At 58.1% G+C, this 16,105-nt stretch overlaps 1 protein-coding gene and 2 long non-coding RNA genes across 4 annotated transcripts in view; 1 reads left to right on the top strand and 2 right to left on the bottom strand.

The window, feature by feature from the left end:
- The window catches only part of PEPD (peptidase D), a 109,644-nt gene extending 108,089 nt beyond the window's left edge, over window positions 1-1,555 (bottom strand). Inside the window, exon 1 of the mRNA XM_025425197.3 lies at window positions 1,465-1,555. Within this exon, the coding sequence (XP_025280982.1) occupies window positions 1,465-1,481 (17 nt within the window). The 5' untranslated portion in view covers window positions 1,482-1,555. The remainder of the gene's footprint in view (window positions 1-1,464) is intronic.
- A 78-nt stretch (window positions 1,556-1,633) lies between these two features.
- Window positions 1,634-5,730, top strand: LOC112645561 (uncharacterized). Its single transcript, XR_003127124.3, has 3 exons — window positions 1,634-1,935; window positions 2,297-2,422; window positions 4,248-5,730. It is a non-coding gene; the product is annotated as an uncharacterized LOC112645561 (long non-coding RNA).
- On the bottom strand, window positions 3,507-15,499 carry LOC112645562 (uncharacterized). 2 transcript variants are annotated; one of them, XR_007403122.1, is made up of 5 exons: window positions 15,291-15,499; window positions 14,783-14,887; window positions 14,029-14,073; window positions 11,526-11,703; window positions 3,507-4,040 (listed from the first exon to the last, which is right to left on the bottom strand). It is a non-coding gene; the product is annotated as an uncharacterized LOC112645562 (long non-coding RNA). The 2 variants fall into 2 exon arrangements; XR_003127125.3 differs by lacking the exon at window positions 3,507-4,040 and adding an exon at window positions 6,610-9,340.
- Window positions 15,500-16,105: the final 606 nt, after the last annotated feature.

The raw sequence follows: 16,105 nt of genomic DNA, 5'->3' as shown, positions 1-16,105 counted from the left end.
GGGGCCCACTTGAGGGGCCATTTTCTGTTGCCATTCTCCCCCATCTCCCCAAAAAAAGAGATGCAGTCAGTCCCCTAGCTCCACCGTTCTGATCTCAGTGCCCAGCCTGGCACCTGGGCAGTGTCCCCTCTCTACCACTTCCTCTCCTAGCCCCCAGCACCAGCAGGCCCATATGGCATACCCATTACTGGGCCTCCCCTTGAACTCACACCCAACCCAGGGGAGCAACTGTCTAAAGAGCACATCTGATTAGATTAAAACCCCTGGATGGCTCCAACCCCTCAGGACAAAGTCTGAGGAAGCCAACGGAGACACCACACCCTCCAGCACAAGGACGGATGCACCCTACTCTCCCCTGGCCTCAACCTTTGTCACTCACCCTTCGCTCAGGTATTCCCTCCTCTGGGACACTCTCCCCAAAGCTTCCATGAGCCCATCTGTCCACGCTTCCTCCCACCAGGCCCACTCACCCACCCATCCTTTCAAGCAGCAGAATTCAGGAAGCACCTACTGTGTGCAAGGCACCTAATCAGTGAGGCCCCGGAGAGAACCAGAGAAAGGCCCTGACCTGACAGTCCGGATGAGATGATGAGAAACAAGATAAATGTACTACATAGTTCATCAGGAGGTGAGAAGGGCTGCAAATCCTCCTGTAGGTGCTGCGGGAAGGCTTCTCGGAGACGTCTGGGCCCTGAAAGGAGCAGGGAAGTGCCCGGCGGGGGTGGGGATTCCGAATGCTTCTCAGACGCCACCGCAACCGCCACCCAGTGCTTGGCCAAGGCACCCGGCCTGAGCACCCGGGCCACTCCAGCCCGGGCACCCTGCGCACCTGACCTGCGCACCCCAGGTACCCGACCCGGGTACCCGCGCACCCCGCCCCGGGCACCCCGACCGGGCATCCTGCGCACCCCGGCCCGGGCACCTCGATCGGGCACCCCGCGCACCCGCCCCAGGGCACCCCGCGCACCTGACCCGGGCACCCCAGGTACCCAGCCCGGGCACCTCGCGCACCCCGCCCCGGGCACCCTGCGCACCCCGGCCCGGGCACCCCGCGCACCCCGCCCCGGGCACCCCGCGCACCCCGCCCCGGGCACCCCGCGCACCCCGGCCCGGGCACCCCGCGCACCCCGGCAACGCCGCCTTCCCATCTGACGGTCGTGGCCGCCAACGCGCCGGCGGCCCCGAGCCCGCACCTCGGCCACACGGCGGGGCCGCTCCGCGCGCGGGTGGGGCCTGAGCGCCGGCGGGGCCCGGAGGACCACCGGGCAGCGGAGACGGGAGCTCAGCGGCCCCAGGCTCGGAGCCCGCCGCCCGCCGCCCTGCGCTCCGACGCCCGCGGCCACACAGCGCGAGCAGCCGGGCCGCGGCGGCGGCGGCGGCGGCGGCGGCGGGGCCTGTCACCGGGAAGCCCGGGCCCCCTGTCCGCGCCGCCCGCCGACGGCCGGGCACAGCAGCCGCACTCACCCGGTGGCGGCCGCCATGTTCGCCCCGCGCCGGCGTCACGTGAAGTGCGGCGTCAGCTGAGCCGCGCCGGGTCCTGCTGCGGGGGGGCGGGGCCTGGGCGGGGCCTGGGCGGGGCCTGGGCGGGGCCTGGGCGGGCCGGTGTCTTGCCCCGCCCCCTCCCCTGTCCAGCTCCGCGAGACCCGGAGGACCCCCTACCTTGCGGGCGAGGGGCGGGGCTGGAGCGGGGGGAGCAGAGGCCTTTCCCGGGGAGGAGGGAGTGTCCTCGGGCGCCGGATACCTCGTCTCAGCGCAGCCCCCCCAACCTGGGGGGAGGGGACCACCCGGGGCAGAGAGCCTTTGACCCAATCTAGGGGCGGGGCAGAGGTGACAGCTGTAGCTGGAAAAGGGAAAGGACTTGAGCAAAGGCCAGGGCTGTTGGAGTAACCAAAAAAAGTTCGGTGTCCACCAAAGGACACGGTGTGGGAGTGAGAGGTAAGGCCTCAGAGGTAAGCAAGGGTCAGATCCCGCAGGCCCTGCCGTATGTGGCTGGGAAGTTAGGTCCGGTAGGACCTTTCCGAGCTCCCTCAACTGCATGATGGGGAAGGACCCATGCGGAGGGTGGGGTGGCCAGGGAGGAGGGCTGGAGAGAAGTGTCACATGGAGGGCACAGTTCAGGAGGGAGACGCTACCGGAGCGCATCCCGGTCTGCTCTGCTGGGCACTGCCGTTGGGTGCAAGGTCCCCCAAAGAGATGGAGGAAGGGGTGTCCGGGAGGGACATGGGAAGCAGATGTTCCAAGGGAGCAACCTAGGCTGTTGTAGAATAATAGTAACCCTCACAACTACTGCCCGCAGGTACAGAGCACTTACTGTGACCCTACCCCTTGCGAATGTTAGTGCAGCAAATCTTCAGGACAGCTCTGTGCTGTAGGCTCTGTCCTTAATGCCATTTTACAGATGGGAAAACTGAGCCCTCGAGAGGTAAGTCACCTGGGCCCACACAGGAGCCAAGCTTGTGCAGTTGCACCCCTGACTAGCTACCCACTCTGGCTCTGTGAAGGAAAGGGGCCCAGGACTGGGGTGGGGGTGCCCCTGGGGTCCTGGGCCACATGAGGGTGTGCATATGTATGAGGACAGGAGGTAAAGCCTAGCTCATGCCTGTGGGAGTCCTGACCCCAGGCCCCAGCTGTCTCAAAGCTGGAAGTAACTTCTGGTTGAAGGGCCTAGGTTTGGGGGTACCTCTTTGTTTCTTGGTCAAAGACAAGGGTGTGGGTGACCATGGCCAGGCTAGGGGGGCACCAGAGGCTATGAGATGGAGAAACAGCTACGATGTGTTCCCACAAAGCTGGGAAGACAGCCAGCGCCTTAAGCAGGGGGAGGAAACAAGCCAGACCATAAGCAGAGTGGGTGACACAGCATGGCCGCTTTGGATCCCAGCACCGTGCCTGGTCTCTCATCTGTCAGGTGAGATCTGAGGGTCCCACCTCATAGGGCTGCTGTAGGGTTTCGTGAGCAAACATCGAGGCGCCTTCAGCCCGGGGCACAGCCAAAAGAGGTCAAGGCACAGCCATGAGGCACAGCCATGAGGCACAGCCATGAGGAGGACAGTGGCACCTCCACACAGCCCTTTGCCCCCCCGCCAGACCCAGTTAAGGCAGAGGAGAGTTGATGGAAGAGAGGGTCCCCATCTGTGATCCCCCTTCCCACTACACATACAGCAGCTCTCAGGGGTCTCTGTCCTCCAGGTAGGACTCGGAGGGGGTATAGACCTCCTGTCAGGCCCCTTGCTGGTTTCCAAAGAGAAGGGCAGAGGTACAAGGCTCTATACTTCACCACCTGGGATTGGGGCCACTGAAAACTGGGGTCCCCCCATTGAGCAGTTGCTCTACCTTCGGCTAAAGAAATTCAATTCCCTAAAAAGAGACGCTCTTTAAAAATAACCAAGGGTGAGCAGAATGAGCATTTCATGTTCCTTTGTGGAAGGAAAACCTGCCCCTGAGCTAATTAAAGCCCCTCCACCGTTTCTTTTGACGTCAAATATGTCAAAATTAAGCCGACTGGCAGCTCAGAGTGTTTATTAATGTGAAAAAGGAGTAATTATCCTAAACATCCACAAAGTAATACAGGGGAGCTCCCTGGGGTGGGAGCAGTAATAGGGAGGCCCTGCTCCCGACTCGTGTGCACGCAGGCCCGTCTGGACCCTGCCAGCGTTGCAGGAGCCTGGCACAGAGGGCTGCCCGCCACCACTCGCCCCTCCCCATCGGAGGCCCCCGCGGGGCTCTCCCCCACTCCCACGTCCACCCCTCACCGTCTTGAGCTCTGGCAGAGCTGGTCCGCACCCCCACCCTTCCTCATCGGGAGCTGGGGCTCCAGGAGATGCCGCCCTGGGAGTGGGAGAAGATTGCATAGTTACTCATGCAGGGCAGATCCGGACGCTGCTGGGAGCCAGGAGGCAATTGGAGAAAGATTGATTTTAGAGAGTTGGAGCAGGAGTGTGTAAATCAGCGAGAGAGAGCACCAGGCACCGCACTCGGGCCTTAAGCGATGTCACCTCCGAGGTCACAGGCCTTTGACTGAAACAGCCTCCCGTCATCGTGACCTACAAGGGGAGGTGTTTGTGCTCAGCCAGCCCAGGAGCATCATAACTCTTCCCAAGTGCCCTGCCCCCGCCAGACACCCAAGAAACTTGGTCCTGGGAAGGCTCCTCCCTGGAGCTCCTGTGGCTCCTTTTGTCCCTAAGACACTGTGTCCTGCCAGGTGTCCCCACGCTGTCCGCCCCCCTCAATCTGGCCACATGTTCTTGCAGTCCCATGGGACACCGCGGACAGCCGGCTGCCTGGAGATGGCAGCCCCAGAAGTGGTGACCAGCCCCCCTGGCCCGCCAGCCACCCTTGGGGCCTTACAGGGGTGTCCCCTGGAAAAGCCATGACATCTTCAGCTGCATACTCGGGACACTGGTCTGCTGGAAGCCTCTGTGGGATGGGACCACACTGGAGGTCCCTGTGGGTGCCACTCTGTGACTGACCAGGCTGGGAGGGGTCGGGGCCCGCATCCTGCCCTAGAGGTCAGAAGAGCCCACCATCAGGGAGGGCCAAGAACGGGGCTACGGGCTGCTGTCCCCGCCGGTGAGCAGAGAGGAGCTGCTGATTCTGGGCAGGAGAGCAGTGGGTGCTGGAGCTCAGGAGGGTCACTGGATAGAAACTCTGTGCCCGCCTCGTGGGGACACCAGCTTCAGGGGGTGTGACATGACACAGGCCGTCTTTGGGGGGGGGGGGTGTGATTGTTTTTGCTTTGGCTGAGAACAGAAGATCGGGCTCAGAAAACCAGCACCAAGCAGACTGAACAGAAGGCACAGGGGGGTGGGGGCGTGTGGGTGGGAGCGGGGCGGGAGTGGCACGTTCCTACCCAGCCTCTCCAGGAGGAGCGGGATGGAGAGGGAAAGCCCAAGAGGCTGCCTCTCCATCACGGCTCTGGCAGGTCCCAGCCTTCAGCCTCTGCGACATCAGCAGACTCCTGGGGCCGGCGCCCGTCCCTTCCTCCAGGACCACGCCGCAGCTGCCACCCCCATCGTCCCCAGGAGCCCCCACCTCCCTCCCCACCTGCCGCCTTGAGGACCCAGCTTCCTGCAGGAAAGAGGCAGCGGCCACGGCGGAGGGGCCCTCCCTGGGAAGCCCGTCACCGCCTCAGATGAAGCGGTCCCCGCTGAGTGCTTTGCCAGGGTCTACGAGGCAATTCAAGATGAGAAATGGCACGGTGGCTTCGGGAAGGCAAATCATTCCAACAGCACCTTAAAAACATCGACAGCATCAAGCTCTTTGTGTGTGTGTGAAAATGGGGAATATATTGTTTTTCACTGTTTGGAAGACTGTTTTCTCATCTTGAAATCACAAGCTGTTTTCTTCCAGAGAGACTTATAAATACATCCAATTATCGACATTCAATATAGGAAATAAAGTTCTGAAATGGTTTTCTTCCGCACATGCGGAGTGGGCCGGCCGGGTTGCGCAGGTGATAATGACTTTTATTTCTTGCAAGTCGAAGCCGTGCCGAGTGGCTGGTCCCGCCACCTTTTATTGCTTTCACCTTTATTGCATTTCCCGTGTTGTGCTGGGCTATTCATTGGTGTAACTTGATTACCACTTTCAAGATCTTGATAAAAATGAATGAGAGTCCTGATTCCGAAAGTGTGAGTGCCCAGTCCCAGAGCAGGGGGGTTTGGTTGTGTGGCCTGTGTCCTGGGGGCGTCTGGAGTCTCCCTGGCGGGGTGGCTCTCCCTCTGCCAGTTCCAAGTTCCTGGACATCGGCCATTCCTGGGGACACTCACAACTGCCCCTCTCCCCGGTTCCAGTCAGGGTGTCCTTTTTTTTTTTTTTCAAGATTTTATTTATTTATCCGAGAGGGAGCAGGGGGAGGGGCATAGGGAGAAGCAGACTCTCCACGGAACAGGGAGCCCGACGTGGGGCTCGATCCCAGCACTCTGGGATCACGACCTGAGCGGTAGGCAGACGCTTCACCCACTGAGCCACCCACTCGGTGGCCCGCGTCACCCACAGACCCACTGAGCCACCCAGGCACCTGTCAAGGGTGGCATTTTAAGGAGGACACTTTGGCCCTTCATGAAATCACCCACAGACTGTGTCCCCAGTGGCCACGTAACCTATCCATGCCACCATTAAGACTGGGGTCACCTGTGACTCTGTCTTCCATTGACCTCACACCTGCCAACCCTTCCTCTTTGGGGTCCTGTCCCTTTCCTGCCTCTTCCTCCCAAAGGGCCTTTGTCACCACTCCCCCCATGTGACTTCCAAGCCTCTCTGGCTGCCTGCCTGCCTTCAGTCTGTCCCCATTCAAAGTCCCCGTGCTCATCAGGATTCTTTGCAGCAAACAGCCCCAAGTCTATCTCAAACAGAAGAGAGAAGTGTTGGAAGGATGTCAGCACATTTAAAGGAGAGGCAGTTCCAGAAAACAGGCGGATTGGTGGCCCGAAGCACAACCGGGCCACACCACACCATGCTGCCCACAACCTCGCCGCTACCTCTGCCTTTGGACGTAACCTTGGACTGACACAGCATCCTGGCCTCACATCCCCCATGGCCGAAGCCCCTGGTGGGCAGTGCAGCCCATTGCAAAGTCCAGGCCTCATGCCCACCCTCTGGCTATCTCACCCCTCTGGGCTGTGGGGCAAGGGCAGGAGAGGAGGGTTGGCTACCCGGCATGGCATGGAGTCCCATTCTCCAAACAGGCAAGGGTTAAGATGCTGGTGCATATACACAAAGCCCCATGACAAGCGGTGATGGATCAGCTTGGGGTGCCAGCGACTCCCCCCTCCCGTAAATCCTTGAAACACCCAACTTGGACCAACTCGTCCTGAATATTGCGAGCAAAAAGTCTAGAACGCAGTTGTTTCCATTTCAACACAAGTGTGAGTTTCTTGCTTCGTGGTTTTTATTTTCAGTTTACATGGGAAGCTATATAATTTCCATTTCCTCGGCTCTAAAGATCTTGCCTGGCCCTGCCTGCATTTCACTGACAAATAAATATCCCCAAGCACAAAGTGGCCCATTAGAAATCATGTCATGGGGAAAGAAGCGCGTGGCCGTCCGAGTCACAAGCCCGGTCCTCTGACTTCTCTGGTCCTCACTTCGCTCATTTGGAGAGGGAGACGAGATGCCTCTAACCTCTCTACGGGGCAGCTCCGAGGGTGAAAATGAGGTCTTGGGAGACAGTTTACACGGACGTGGCAATAGTCCGTTTTGTTCTTATCATACTTCTCATTAGAGAACATTTACAGGGTGGTGAGGGATGTGGATGTAGGAAACTAGGTCCCATTCCTGGCTTTGCTATTTATTCACTGTGTGGCCCTGGAAAGCTACCCAACCCCTCCAGGCCTCAGCCTCCTTGTTGGTAAAGTGGGGGTGATGGGTCTGAGTTTGGAGGATTGTTGTGGAGATGACATAGGGCGGTCCTATGAGGCTCAGCACAGCTCCTGGCTCACGATGGCCACCATCCTCATTTCAAGGGTCAGGCGAGAAGTAGGGGCATCAGAAAAGGACCAGGACCCTTGCCCCATGCCCTGTGAAGTCACTCTCAGCCCTGTCTACCTGCAGAGCAATTATGACACGAAGAAGTGAGTCCATAACCCCAAGGCCAGGTAGCCCGTGCTCATACCGTTTGAGAGGACTGGCTGGGTCCTAGGGCTGCCTGGCCACTCTGAACCAGCCCTGGGCTCCCTACATGTGGGCTGGCTGTGCAGCCAGACACAGGGACATGACAGGGCACCCTGCTGAGTGAGTGGGGATAGCTGCAGGGAGGGTGTTCCTGCTGCACACAGGGCCCTGGGCCAGCCTGGAGCTTTCAGGCTGCAGGGCTCCACAAGTAGGCCTGGATTTGCATGGAGAGAAGAGGGTGGGCCAGGAGGTTCATGAGAGGGGCCAAGGACGTATAATTGAATGCAAAATTGGCCTCCTATTCTTCTTGCTGCCTCCACACTCTTGCTTAGGGACGCTGCAGCCCACCCAGTCAGTTTCTGCAGCCCTGGGATCCAGGGGTGACCATGCAACTTACCTCGGATAATAGGACATTAGCAAAAGCAGAGGCCTTGGAAGGTGCTCACCGGCTGGGGCCTACCCTCTCGCCACTCTTGGGAGCCCTGCCACCGTGTGAAGATGCCCTGGCCAGTCCGCCGGAGTGTTAGATGCCTGTTGGACAGGCCGCCAACCAAACCAGCAGACACAGAGGCTCCGCTGGCCTGATTATCAGCCTCCAGCCAACCTGATAGCTGAGTGCAAACCCGCGAATGCATCGTCCAGCAGAGACCAGCTGAGCTGGCCCCCGGAATCTGGAGCTCTCTAAATGATTGCTTGGAACCATTACATCGAGTGACTCGTTATCTCAGTCTATCAGAACTGGAGGAGAGCCTGGGGCTCTGCCCCAGAGCTGAGGCCCAGGGCAGGTGCTGTAGGGGCTGTTTTCATTAGGAACTCCGGGAGATGCAGGGTCCGAGGGACGCTGCCGTGGGGCCCTGGGGAAAAGTGTGACCTTCACCTCACCCCACCCTGGAGCACAGCTTCAGCCCAGAGAAGGTTGCAGGGACACTGGTTCTGACCCAGCACCGTGAGGTTGCACTACTGGGGGGGTGCCCAAGAGGCAGCACCACCCCACAGCTAGGAGGCTGCATGAGCTGGGCAGCGGTGGTGCAGAGAACTGGTACCATCAGTGGGGCTCCCTGGGCAGCAGCCTTGAGACATAGGAGGTGGGGGATTCTGTGAGCCTCTGTAAACATCCTTCTGGGGACCCCCCCGGGGATACCTGGAAGAGATTTTCAAGGAGACCGGAGGGCCCATGAAATAGAGACAGGCTGGAGCCAAGTAAATGGAAATGATCCTGTCGCTGGGACAATGCATGCACCAAAAGCTGGTGACCTTGGCCTGGGGCCTGGCCCACACTGTCACATCCCAAAGCAAGGCTGGCATGGGGTGCACGCAACACGAGACTGTACCCAGGTGGCCTGGATGGGTAACCGAGACGGTCAGCGGGGAGTTCACCCCGGGTTAGCCTTGCTCGCTCAGACTCAGACCTCACGGGAAGCCAAACATGGCAAGAGGAAAGAACTGCTCTCCTCAAACCAAAACACTCTCTCACCTACTCAAAGACTGGGGTTCTGCTGCAGAGACACCTGCCCAAATCCAAGGTTAGGACTGTCCAAGCTGAGCGCTGGCCGTTATCCTCGGAGCATCTTTTACAAAGATCAGTAGACATTCCAGAAGTCGCCACTGCTGTGCTCATGCTCCAGACGGTAGCGTGGTCTCTGCGTCAGATGTCAGGCTCACCAGTGGTGTGAGGAGCCAGCTGGGGTCTCACTCCTCTCCCCATGTTTTCTGAACGTTCCGTTCAAACCATCTTCAGGAAAATCACAGTTTTATTTCCTAATCTCAGAGATCAATATTGAGGGCTTGAGGGAGAATTTACTAGAAATATCATCTTGCAGTGGAAAGAGACCACAAATTCCTGCAGGACCAGCTGTCGGCCAAGCACTAGGTGTCTCTGGGCCTCTCTGTGGGGTCCAAGTCCTCTGGGGACGGTCCACTCAGCTTGGACAAGCTCTAAGCTCCTTCTGTGTGGTTTTTTTTTTGCGGGGGGGGTGCGTTGCAGAGAGAAGGTAACATGCAGACCAGTCCTCAGAGATCCTGATTTGCTGGGCTGAGGTGGGGCCCTGCCAGCTGCCTCTCCAGGGAGGAGGTGTAGACACTCAGCCATCAATCCTGAGCTCATCGACCTCCACCACCCGCTGTTCCCTTCCTTCCCCACGGGGAGGACCCTCCATGCCCAAGGCTCTCTGGTCTCTCAACTCTGGCTTCCCTGTGAGGCCCACTCCCACCCTTCCTGCGGCCTAGTGAAGAAAGCTCCCTGGGTGGCCAGGGCACCCATGGTTCCTGTGGGGCCCCGGCCTCCTGGCCAGAGAGCCCGCTCGCCCATCAGTCCCACTCCAAGCCTGACATAGAGTCAAGCTTGCTCAGACAAATGTTAGGAGGCTCTGGGGAAATAAATGGGAACGGCTACTTTGGAGAGCCCTTTAGAAATATCTATTAAAACCAAAAAAATTAAAACTAAGCCTTCTGACCCATAATTGCAACTCTTCATGATCTACCCTGAGGCTCCCCCTCTGCACGAGCACAAGGAGATAGAAACCAGCGCTCTCACGGCAGGATTATTTGTGATAGTGAAAAATTGAAAGCAATCCATGAGTTCATAACTCTCATCTGCTGGCGTGCTGCGAGAGCAGTTAGGAGGAATGTCCTAGATCTACAGGTATCCGCGCGGCGAAGTCTCAACAGCACTTTGCTGAGTGAAAAGTAGAAGCACGGCACATACCGCGTCATGTCATTAATGTTTACAAACCCATAAAACCATAGACTGTACTATGAATTCTCTGTGGGCACATGTTCCTGTTGTAAAAGCACTTACAAGGTCTGGAAAAAGATAAACCGAAGGTTGTCTTCAGAGAGTGGGGGGAGGGTGCTGCGGGAGGAATCAAGAAGGAATGGAACCTTCTTTGGTGGTCTAATTCCTTGGAAAGGAGGAACGTGAACAGCCATCCATCCGTGTCACCAAAAATAAATAAAACCGCTTTAAAAAAAGCAAATCTCTATCTCAGGAACGCGCCGCAGCCCATTGGGGGTCCCTTGCCAACAGGGGTGGGGGGGCTGGTTTTAATCCAGAATCTGTTGGAGCCTCCTCTCAGGTGTCCCCTGCACCCTCACCGCCCCCTCCGCCCCCCACTCTGGCCTGTCTCCACCACTGTGCTTTCCCCATTCCCGGCTCCAGAGTCATAGTCACACCCGGTCAGGGTTGGTTGGTTTGTGTTTGGAAGGAAAAGGCCTGGTTATGAGTTACAAGGATCTGGGGCAGAGCGTTCCAGGGCTGTGCCAGGATATGAATAGATGTGATGCGGGCAGGCTGGGCCTGAGAACCCAGGGGAGGGTCCCATGAGACCAGCCACAGGACCTTGGCTTCACGCAGAATAGAAATCAAACATGAGCCAGAGAAAGTCAAAGCAGAGTTTATGGCCTAAGTGTCAGTGACAGGTGGAGAAAGGCAGACGGAGCGTCCGGGAGACCCAGAAAGCAAAGGGAAGGAGAATGATTCTCATCCTTGCTCTTGGGGCTGGGGGTTTATTTTAGAAAAGGGTCTAGGGTGGGGCGCCTGGGTGGCTCAGTCAGTTGAGCGACCAACTCTTAGTCTCCGCTCAGGACATGGTCTCAGGGTCATGAGATGGAGCCTGGCATCCGGCCCCGGGTCCGTCTCCACACTCCGTGCTTGGTGGGGAGTCTGCTTGAGACTCTCTGCCCCTCCCCCTGTTCATGCACCAGGTGCATGTGCTCTCTCTTTCTCTCTCTCTCAAGTAAATAAATAAAATCATTAAGAAAATAAAATAAAATAAAATAAAATAAATAAAATAATAAATAAAATAAAATAATAAAATAAAATTAATAAAATAAAATAATAAAATAATAAAATAAAATAAAATAAAATAATAAATTAAATAAAATAAAATAAATAAAATAAATAAAAGGGTCTAGGGTACCTGTTCCTCCAGGGTAGGGTCTGATCGAAGGCAAGTGTCAGGTGAACAGCAGGTGTTAGTGCGTAAAGCAGCGAAGGTAGGGGTGTTGATGCCAGCAGCCGATGAGGTTTGTTTGAAGCCAACGTCCTGGAACGTGTTCAGGATCTGACTCTTCTTAGGTGTTATCAGGTGCGTGGGGCTGAGGACAAAACTCAGAATATGACTGCTTGCTTCCCCCCCCCATCCCCTCCCAAAGTGGGAACAGAGCTTCTCTGGCTTATTCAGAGGCAAAATATGGAATGTGAGTAAATGGGGCCTAACAGAGAAAGAGCAGAGACGGAGCCCTCCTAAAATGGAAAGCTCCAGCTTCCCTACTCGGGTTGGGTAGTTGGGGCTGCTGGGGGGTGGGGACTACCCTGGCTCGCAGGAGGCCAGGCCCCAGTGGCCAACCCCACCTTGCCACCCCTGCCCCACGGTGACAGCCCGCCTCACTTGCCAAAGTCTGCTCTTCCTAGGGCCGCCATCCCCCAGCCTCCACCTCCACCCAGAGCCTTCCCACCTCCACCACACCGACCACTACCAGAGCCTCAGTCCCCCAACTCCTGTTCCCCATCTCCTCTCCCCACCCCAGGGCCTGCTAGCTCCTCCCGAGGAAAGAATCCTTCTGCTCCTGCTCCTCCAGCCCCTCAGGGGAACAGGGGGTCCATCCGATGGTGGACTTGCTGCCAGTGAAAGAGGCACTGCGGAGCCTTCGGCATTTACCCATCAGCGAAGTGACTCTCCCTCCTCCCCTCCCCAAGATGTGCAAGAGGAGCTCAGCCCCCTCCACCCTTCAGATTTCCAGCTTCCTCTGTGGTTTCCATGGATTCCGAGATGGCTCCCAGCACCTGAGCCCAGAGAGAGGGGGAGGGGAGTGAGGGAGTGGCCCAGGCGCTGGCCCAGGGCTGGGGAAGCTGCTCCACTGCGGTCCCCACCAGGCCCACCTGCCTCACCCCTCCTTCCAGAGATGGGGGGGCACCTGGGCTCCTGGAGTGGGGGGCCTTGACATGTCTCATCCTCCTTCTGGAAAGCCCAGGGGGCTCCAGGGAACGTGCTCTACCTTGAACGATGACATCAAAGTCGGCTCCCTGAGGGGCTGTGACCCCCACCCAGAAAATGCCGACTGTGACCACAGCCAGAGGGGACAGTGTCCAAAGTAGGCAGGTAAGGATCGCACTATTGGTGAGAAGAGCAAGGCAGCTTAGGGAAGTGGCCAAGGACACCGATGGGTCAGTCTCTGTTCTGTGGGACCCAGGGGGCCCAGCCAGGGGCTCACTTGGGCTCCATGTGTCTGGGGGCTCTAAGCACTAGTCGCCGCGTCCGGACCGCCAGAGAGAAGGCAAGAAAGGTCTGTGATGGGTGGGCACTGACCATCACCCCCTTGGGAGTGTCCATCCTGCCCGGTGTAGCCCCCCCAGAACAGGCTCAGGACATTCTCCATGCTACTTCCACTCTCCTGGGTCCACTGTCGCTGCGGCTGCCCAGCACCCCAACACCCTTTCTCTCTTGAGGGCTGCTGGGTGTGCAGGCCCAAGGCATGGCCAGGCCACTGTCCTGCCCGGCGTCTGGGGCTTAGCTTCAGCGGGCTACAGGAGCACCGCAGTCCGAGTCAGGGCAGGCAGCCGAGCAGGCTACGGAAGGAGCCAGTACCCGCGGGACCCCCTAGGCAGAGGCTGTCCTCCCTGGGTCCTTCCCTGGCCTGGTCTCAGCAAATCCTGATAGCGGCCTCCCACTCTTCCAGCGAGGTCATCTTCACACTCCTTTGCTCAAGTCCACTTTGGGGAGCCTGCCTGACACGTTTGCCCCTGGGCGGGTGGTCTTCCCCGGGCAGTTAGACTCTAGGGAATCAGTTGTGATCTCAGGGACCGCCCACTACGAGAGGCCTCCTGGTGCTCTGCCTCGACTTCCAGTAGGATCCCCTTCCCCGTGGTGAGTTTTTAAAAGCTAGTGCCTAGCTTCACCCCAGACCAACTGAATCAGAATTCCCAAGAATGGGGACTCCCTGGGTGGCTCAGGGGTTGAGCATCTGCCTTTGGCCCAGGGCGTGATCCTGGAGACCCGGGATCGAGTTCCACGTCGGGGTCCCTGCCTGGAGCCTGCTTCTCCCTCTATGTCTCTGCCTTTGTCTCTCTGTGTCTCATGATTAAATAAATAAAATCTTAAAAAAAAAAAAAAAAAAAAAAAAAAAAGGAATTCCCAGGAATGGAGCCAGGGCACTGGGATTTTTGAAAACTCCCTGATTGATGCCTACTGAAAGTCAGGACCCAAAGCGCTTTGAGACAGAGTCCTCCCCACATCTGTTGGTGGGGACTGTGGGGTAAGGGTCCCACAGGAGGGATGGCAGGGGTGGTAACCCAGCAGGGTCCCCTCTCTTTTGTCGAGCTAGCTCCCCCCTGGGCCCACATCCCTCCACTCGGCTCCCACCTCCTGAAAGCCACCCATGGGCCCTGCTCCCTCACTACCACCCCAGCCCTTTCCCCCTTACCCCAAATCCTGCCTCCATCTTCACGTTCAGCCTGACCCACGCAACCTGCAAAGGAAGCCATCTCTCTGCGACCTTAAAGCACACGGCTGGCCTGCGCCCCCGGGGGTAATAAGTGTGAGCGTGTGTGCACCAGCAGACGCAGGCCAGGCTGCTCACCGCCGCGCTGCTCAGGGGAGCAGCCGCAGCCTGGAACTACCCAGATGCCTGCCAACGATGGATCGGATAAATAAAGCCGTGTTCTCATACGGTGGAGTCCATGCCAGCAAGAGGAAGAGTCTCAGAAGCACAGCGAGGAGTGAGACTTCAGCCAGACCCAGAAGAGCACACCCTGGCTGGTTCCACGGCTGCCTTCACGCTCGGAAGAACTGAGCAGTTGCAACAGAGACAGCCGGGCCCGCAGGCCTAAAATATTCACTCCTTGGCCCTTTATTAGAAACATTTGCCAACTCCTGACCTATAGGGTGCAGGGGGGAACGGAAAGGGCTGGGGGCAGAAAGCAAGATTGTTTGATGTGCACCCTCTTTTGTATCACTTTGGCTTTTTGGACTCATGAATGAATGGATGCTCTGTTTATTAAAAAAAAAATTGAATAAAAACCAAATCAATGAAAAAAATTTTTTTAAACCCCATCGAAACTGTTGGAAGTGAGAATAATGGCTCCCCATGGCTGGGAGGGCCTAGAAGGGGGTGCAGGAGGGTCTTTGAACCCAGGGTTTAGTGAAAGCACAGGGGCTGCATACTCGGGTGTAATCACCTTTCGACGTGCGTGCTAAACTTCAGTGAGAGGTCGCGGTGATGGATGGGGCTGCCCTCCAGGAGAAGGATGAGGAAGAGGAGGGAGCATCTGCAGGCCCTCTTACTAAAGCAGGAAAGAAGAAGAAACCTAAAGTGTCGGGTTCATTTTAAAGTCAATTGGAAAAAACATAAAGTCAGCTGAATACTTGCATCCTGCTGGGGACCTGTCCGTCTGCGCCTCCCAAGGCACCTTGTACTCCAACACCCAGGTGTTGAGAGGTGCGGGCAAGAGGCCAGCCCAGCCCAGCCCAGGCACCTCGTCCCCCCCCCTCGCCCCCTACCCCAGACCTGCCAGGTGCCTTCCAACCTTGTCCTATGTGGCCTGGGCTGGGCTGGACTGAGTCCTGGGGCCCTGGGGCTCTGGGGCCCCCCTCCCTCCTTCCAGAAACTCTCCCTTGCTTTGTCTCCCACTGCCCCTCCCCACACCGGGGCCCCCCAGGGCTCTGCGGAGGGCCTCCCCGTCCTACCTGGTCACGCAGCAGCTTAATCTCCAGGCTCGAGTCTTCCCTTGGCTGCACTCCCTTCGCCCAAAGGAATCGTCAAGCCTCCCAGGAACCAGCGGGCAAGACAAACAGCCTCAAACAGTCCCTCCTCGACCCTGGTCGTCACCCTCCATCTCCGTGACCCCGCGGCCAGCCGCGCACTCGGAAATCTGGCGTCACCTCACCTGCTTGGACACGTCCCATCTGTCACTAAACACTGCCAGCTTTCGCCCTAAATATTTCTGGAATCCCTGCCCCTCCCACACGCACTGGCTTGGACCCAGCTCCATCTCTCTCCCCAGGGTTATCGCCAGCAAGGCTCTCCCAGCTTCTGCCCAGTGACCCCCTAAATCAAAGAGGGTCTCATCTTGGCCGTCGCGGCCCGCAGCGCCCCGGGGATGGCGTGTTACCCTTAGGCTGGGCAGGAGGTGCAGGCAGGGCTGCATTTTAGAATCGCCTGGAGAGCTGTTAACAAGGTCCCATGGACTGAGCGGGGCCTCTGGGCCACGGGGCCCCAAACATCGGTACAAGGCCCCCTGCCTCCTGTTGCCAGCTCCAGCCCACCCTTCTCTGTGCCCCCCACCCCGGGCCCCCCTTCCCGGTTCCACCACATCCCTGGCACCTTGGCTCTTCGGCTTGCAACCCTCCCACACCGAGTAGTGAGCACACAGTACCTCCGGCCTCGACACTTGTCCTCCCTGCCTCCGCCACCCTCAGGGACAAGCTGGGCTCTTTCTCTACCCTGCCTCCTGTGGGCTGGGGTGTCCTGCACCCCCCGTGGCCCCTGCCCCTGCCTTTTC

This window comes from Canis lupus, chromosome 1 (assembly GCF_003254725.2).
Source record: "Canis lupus dingo isolate Sandy chromosome 1, ASM325472v2, whole genome shotgun sequence".
In the NCBI taxonomy this organism is placed as follows: domain Eukaryota; kingdom Metazoa; phylum Chordata; class Mammalia; order Carnivora; family Canidae; genus Canis; species Canis lupus.
Note: the sequence above shows the minus strand (reverse complement) of the source record. Positions and strands in the feature narration are given on the sequence as shown.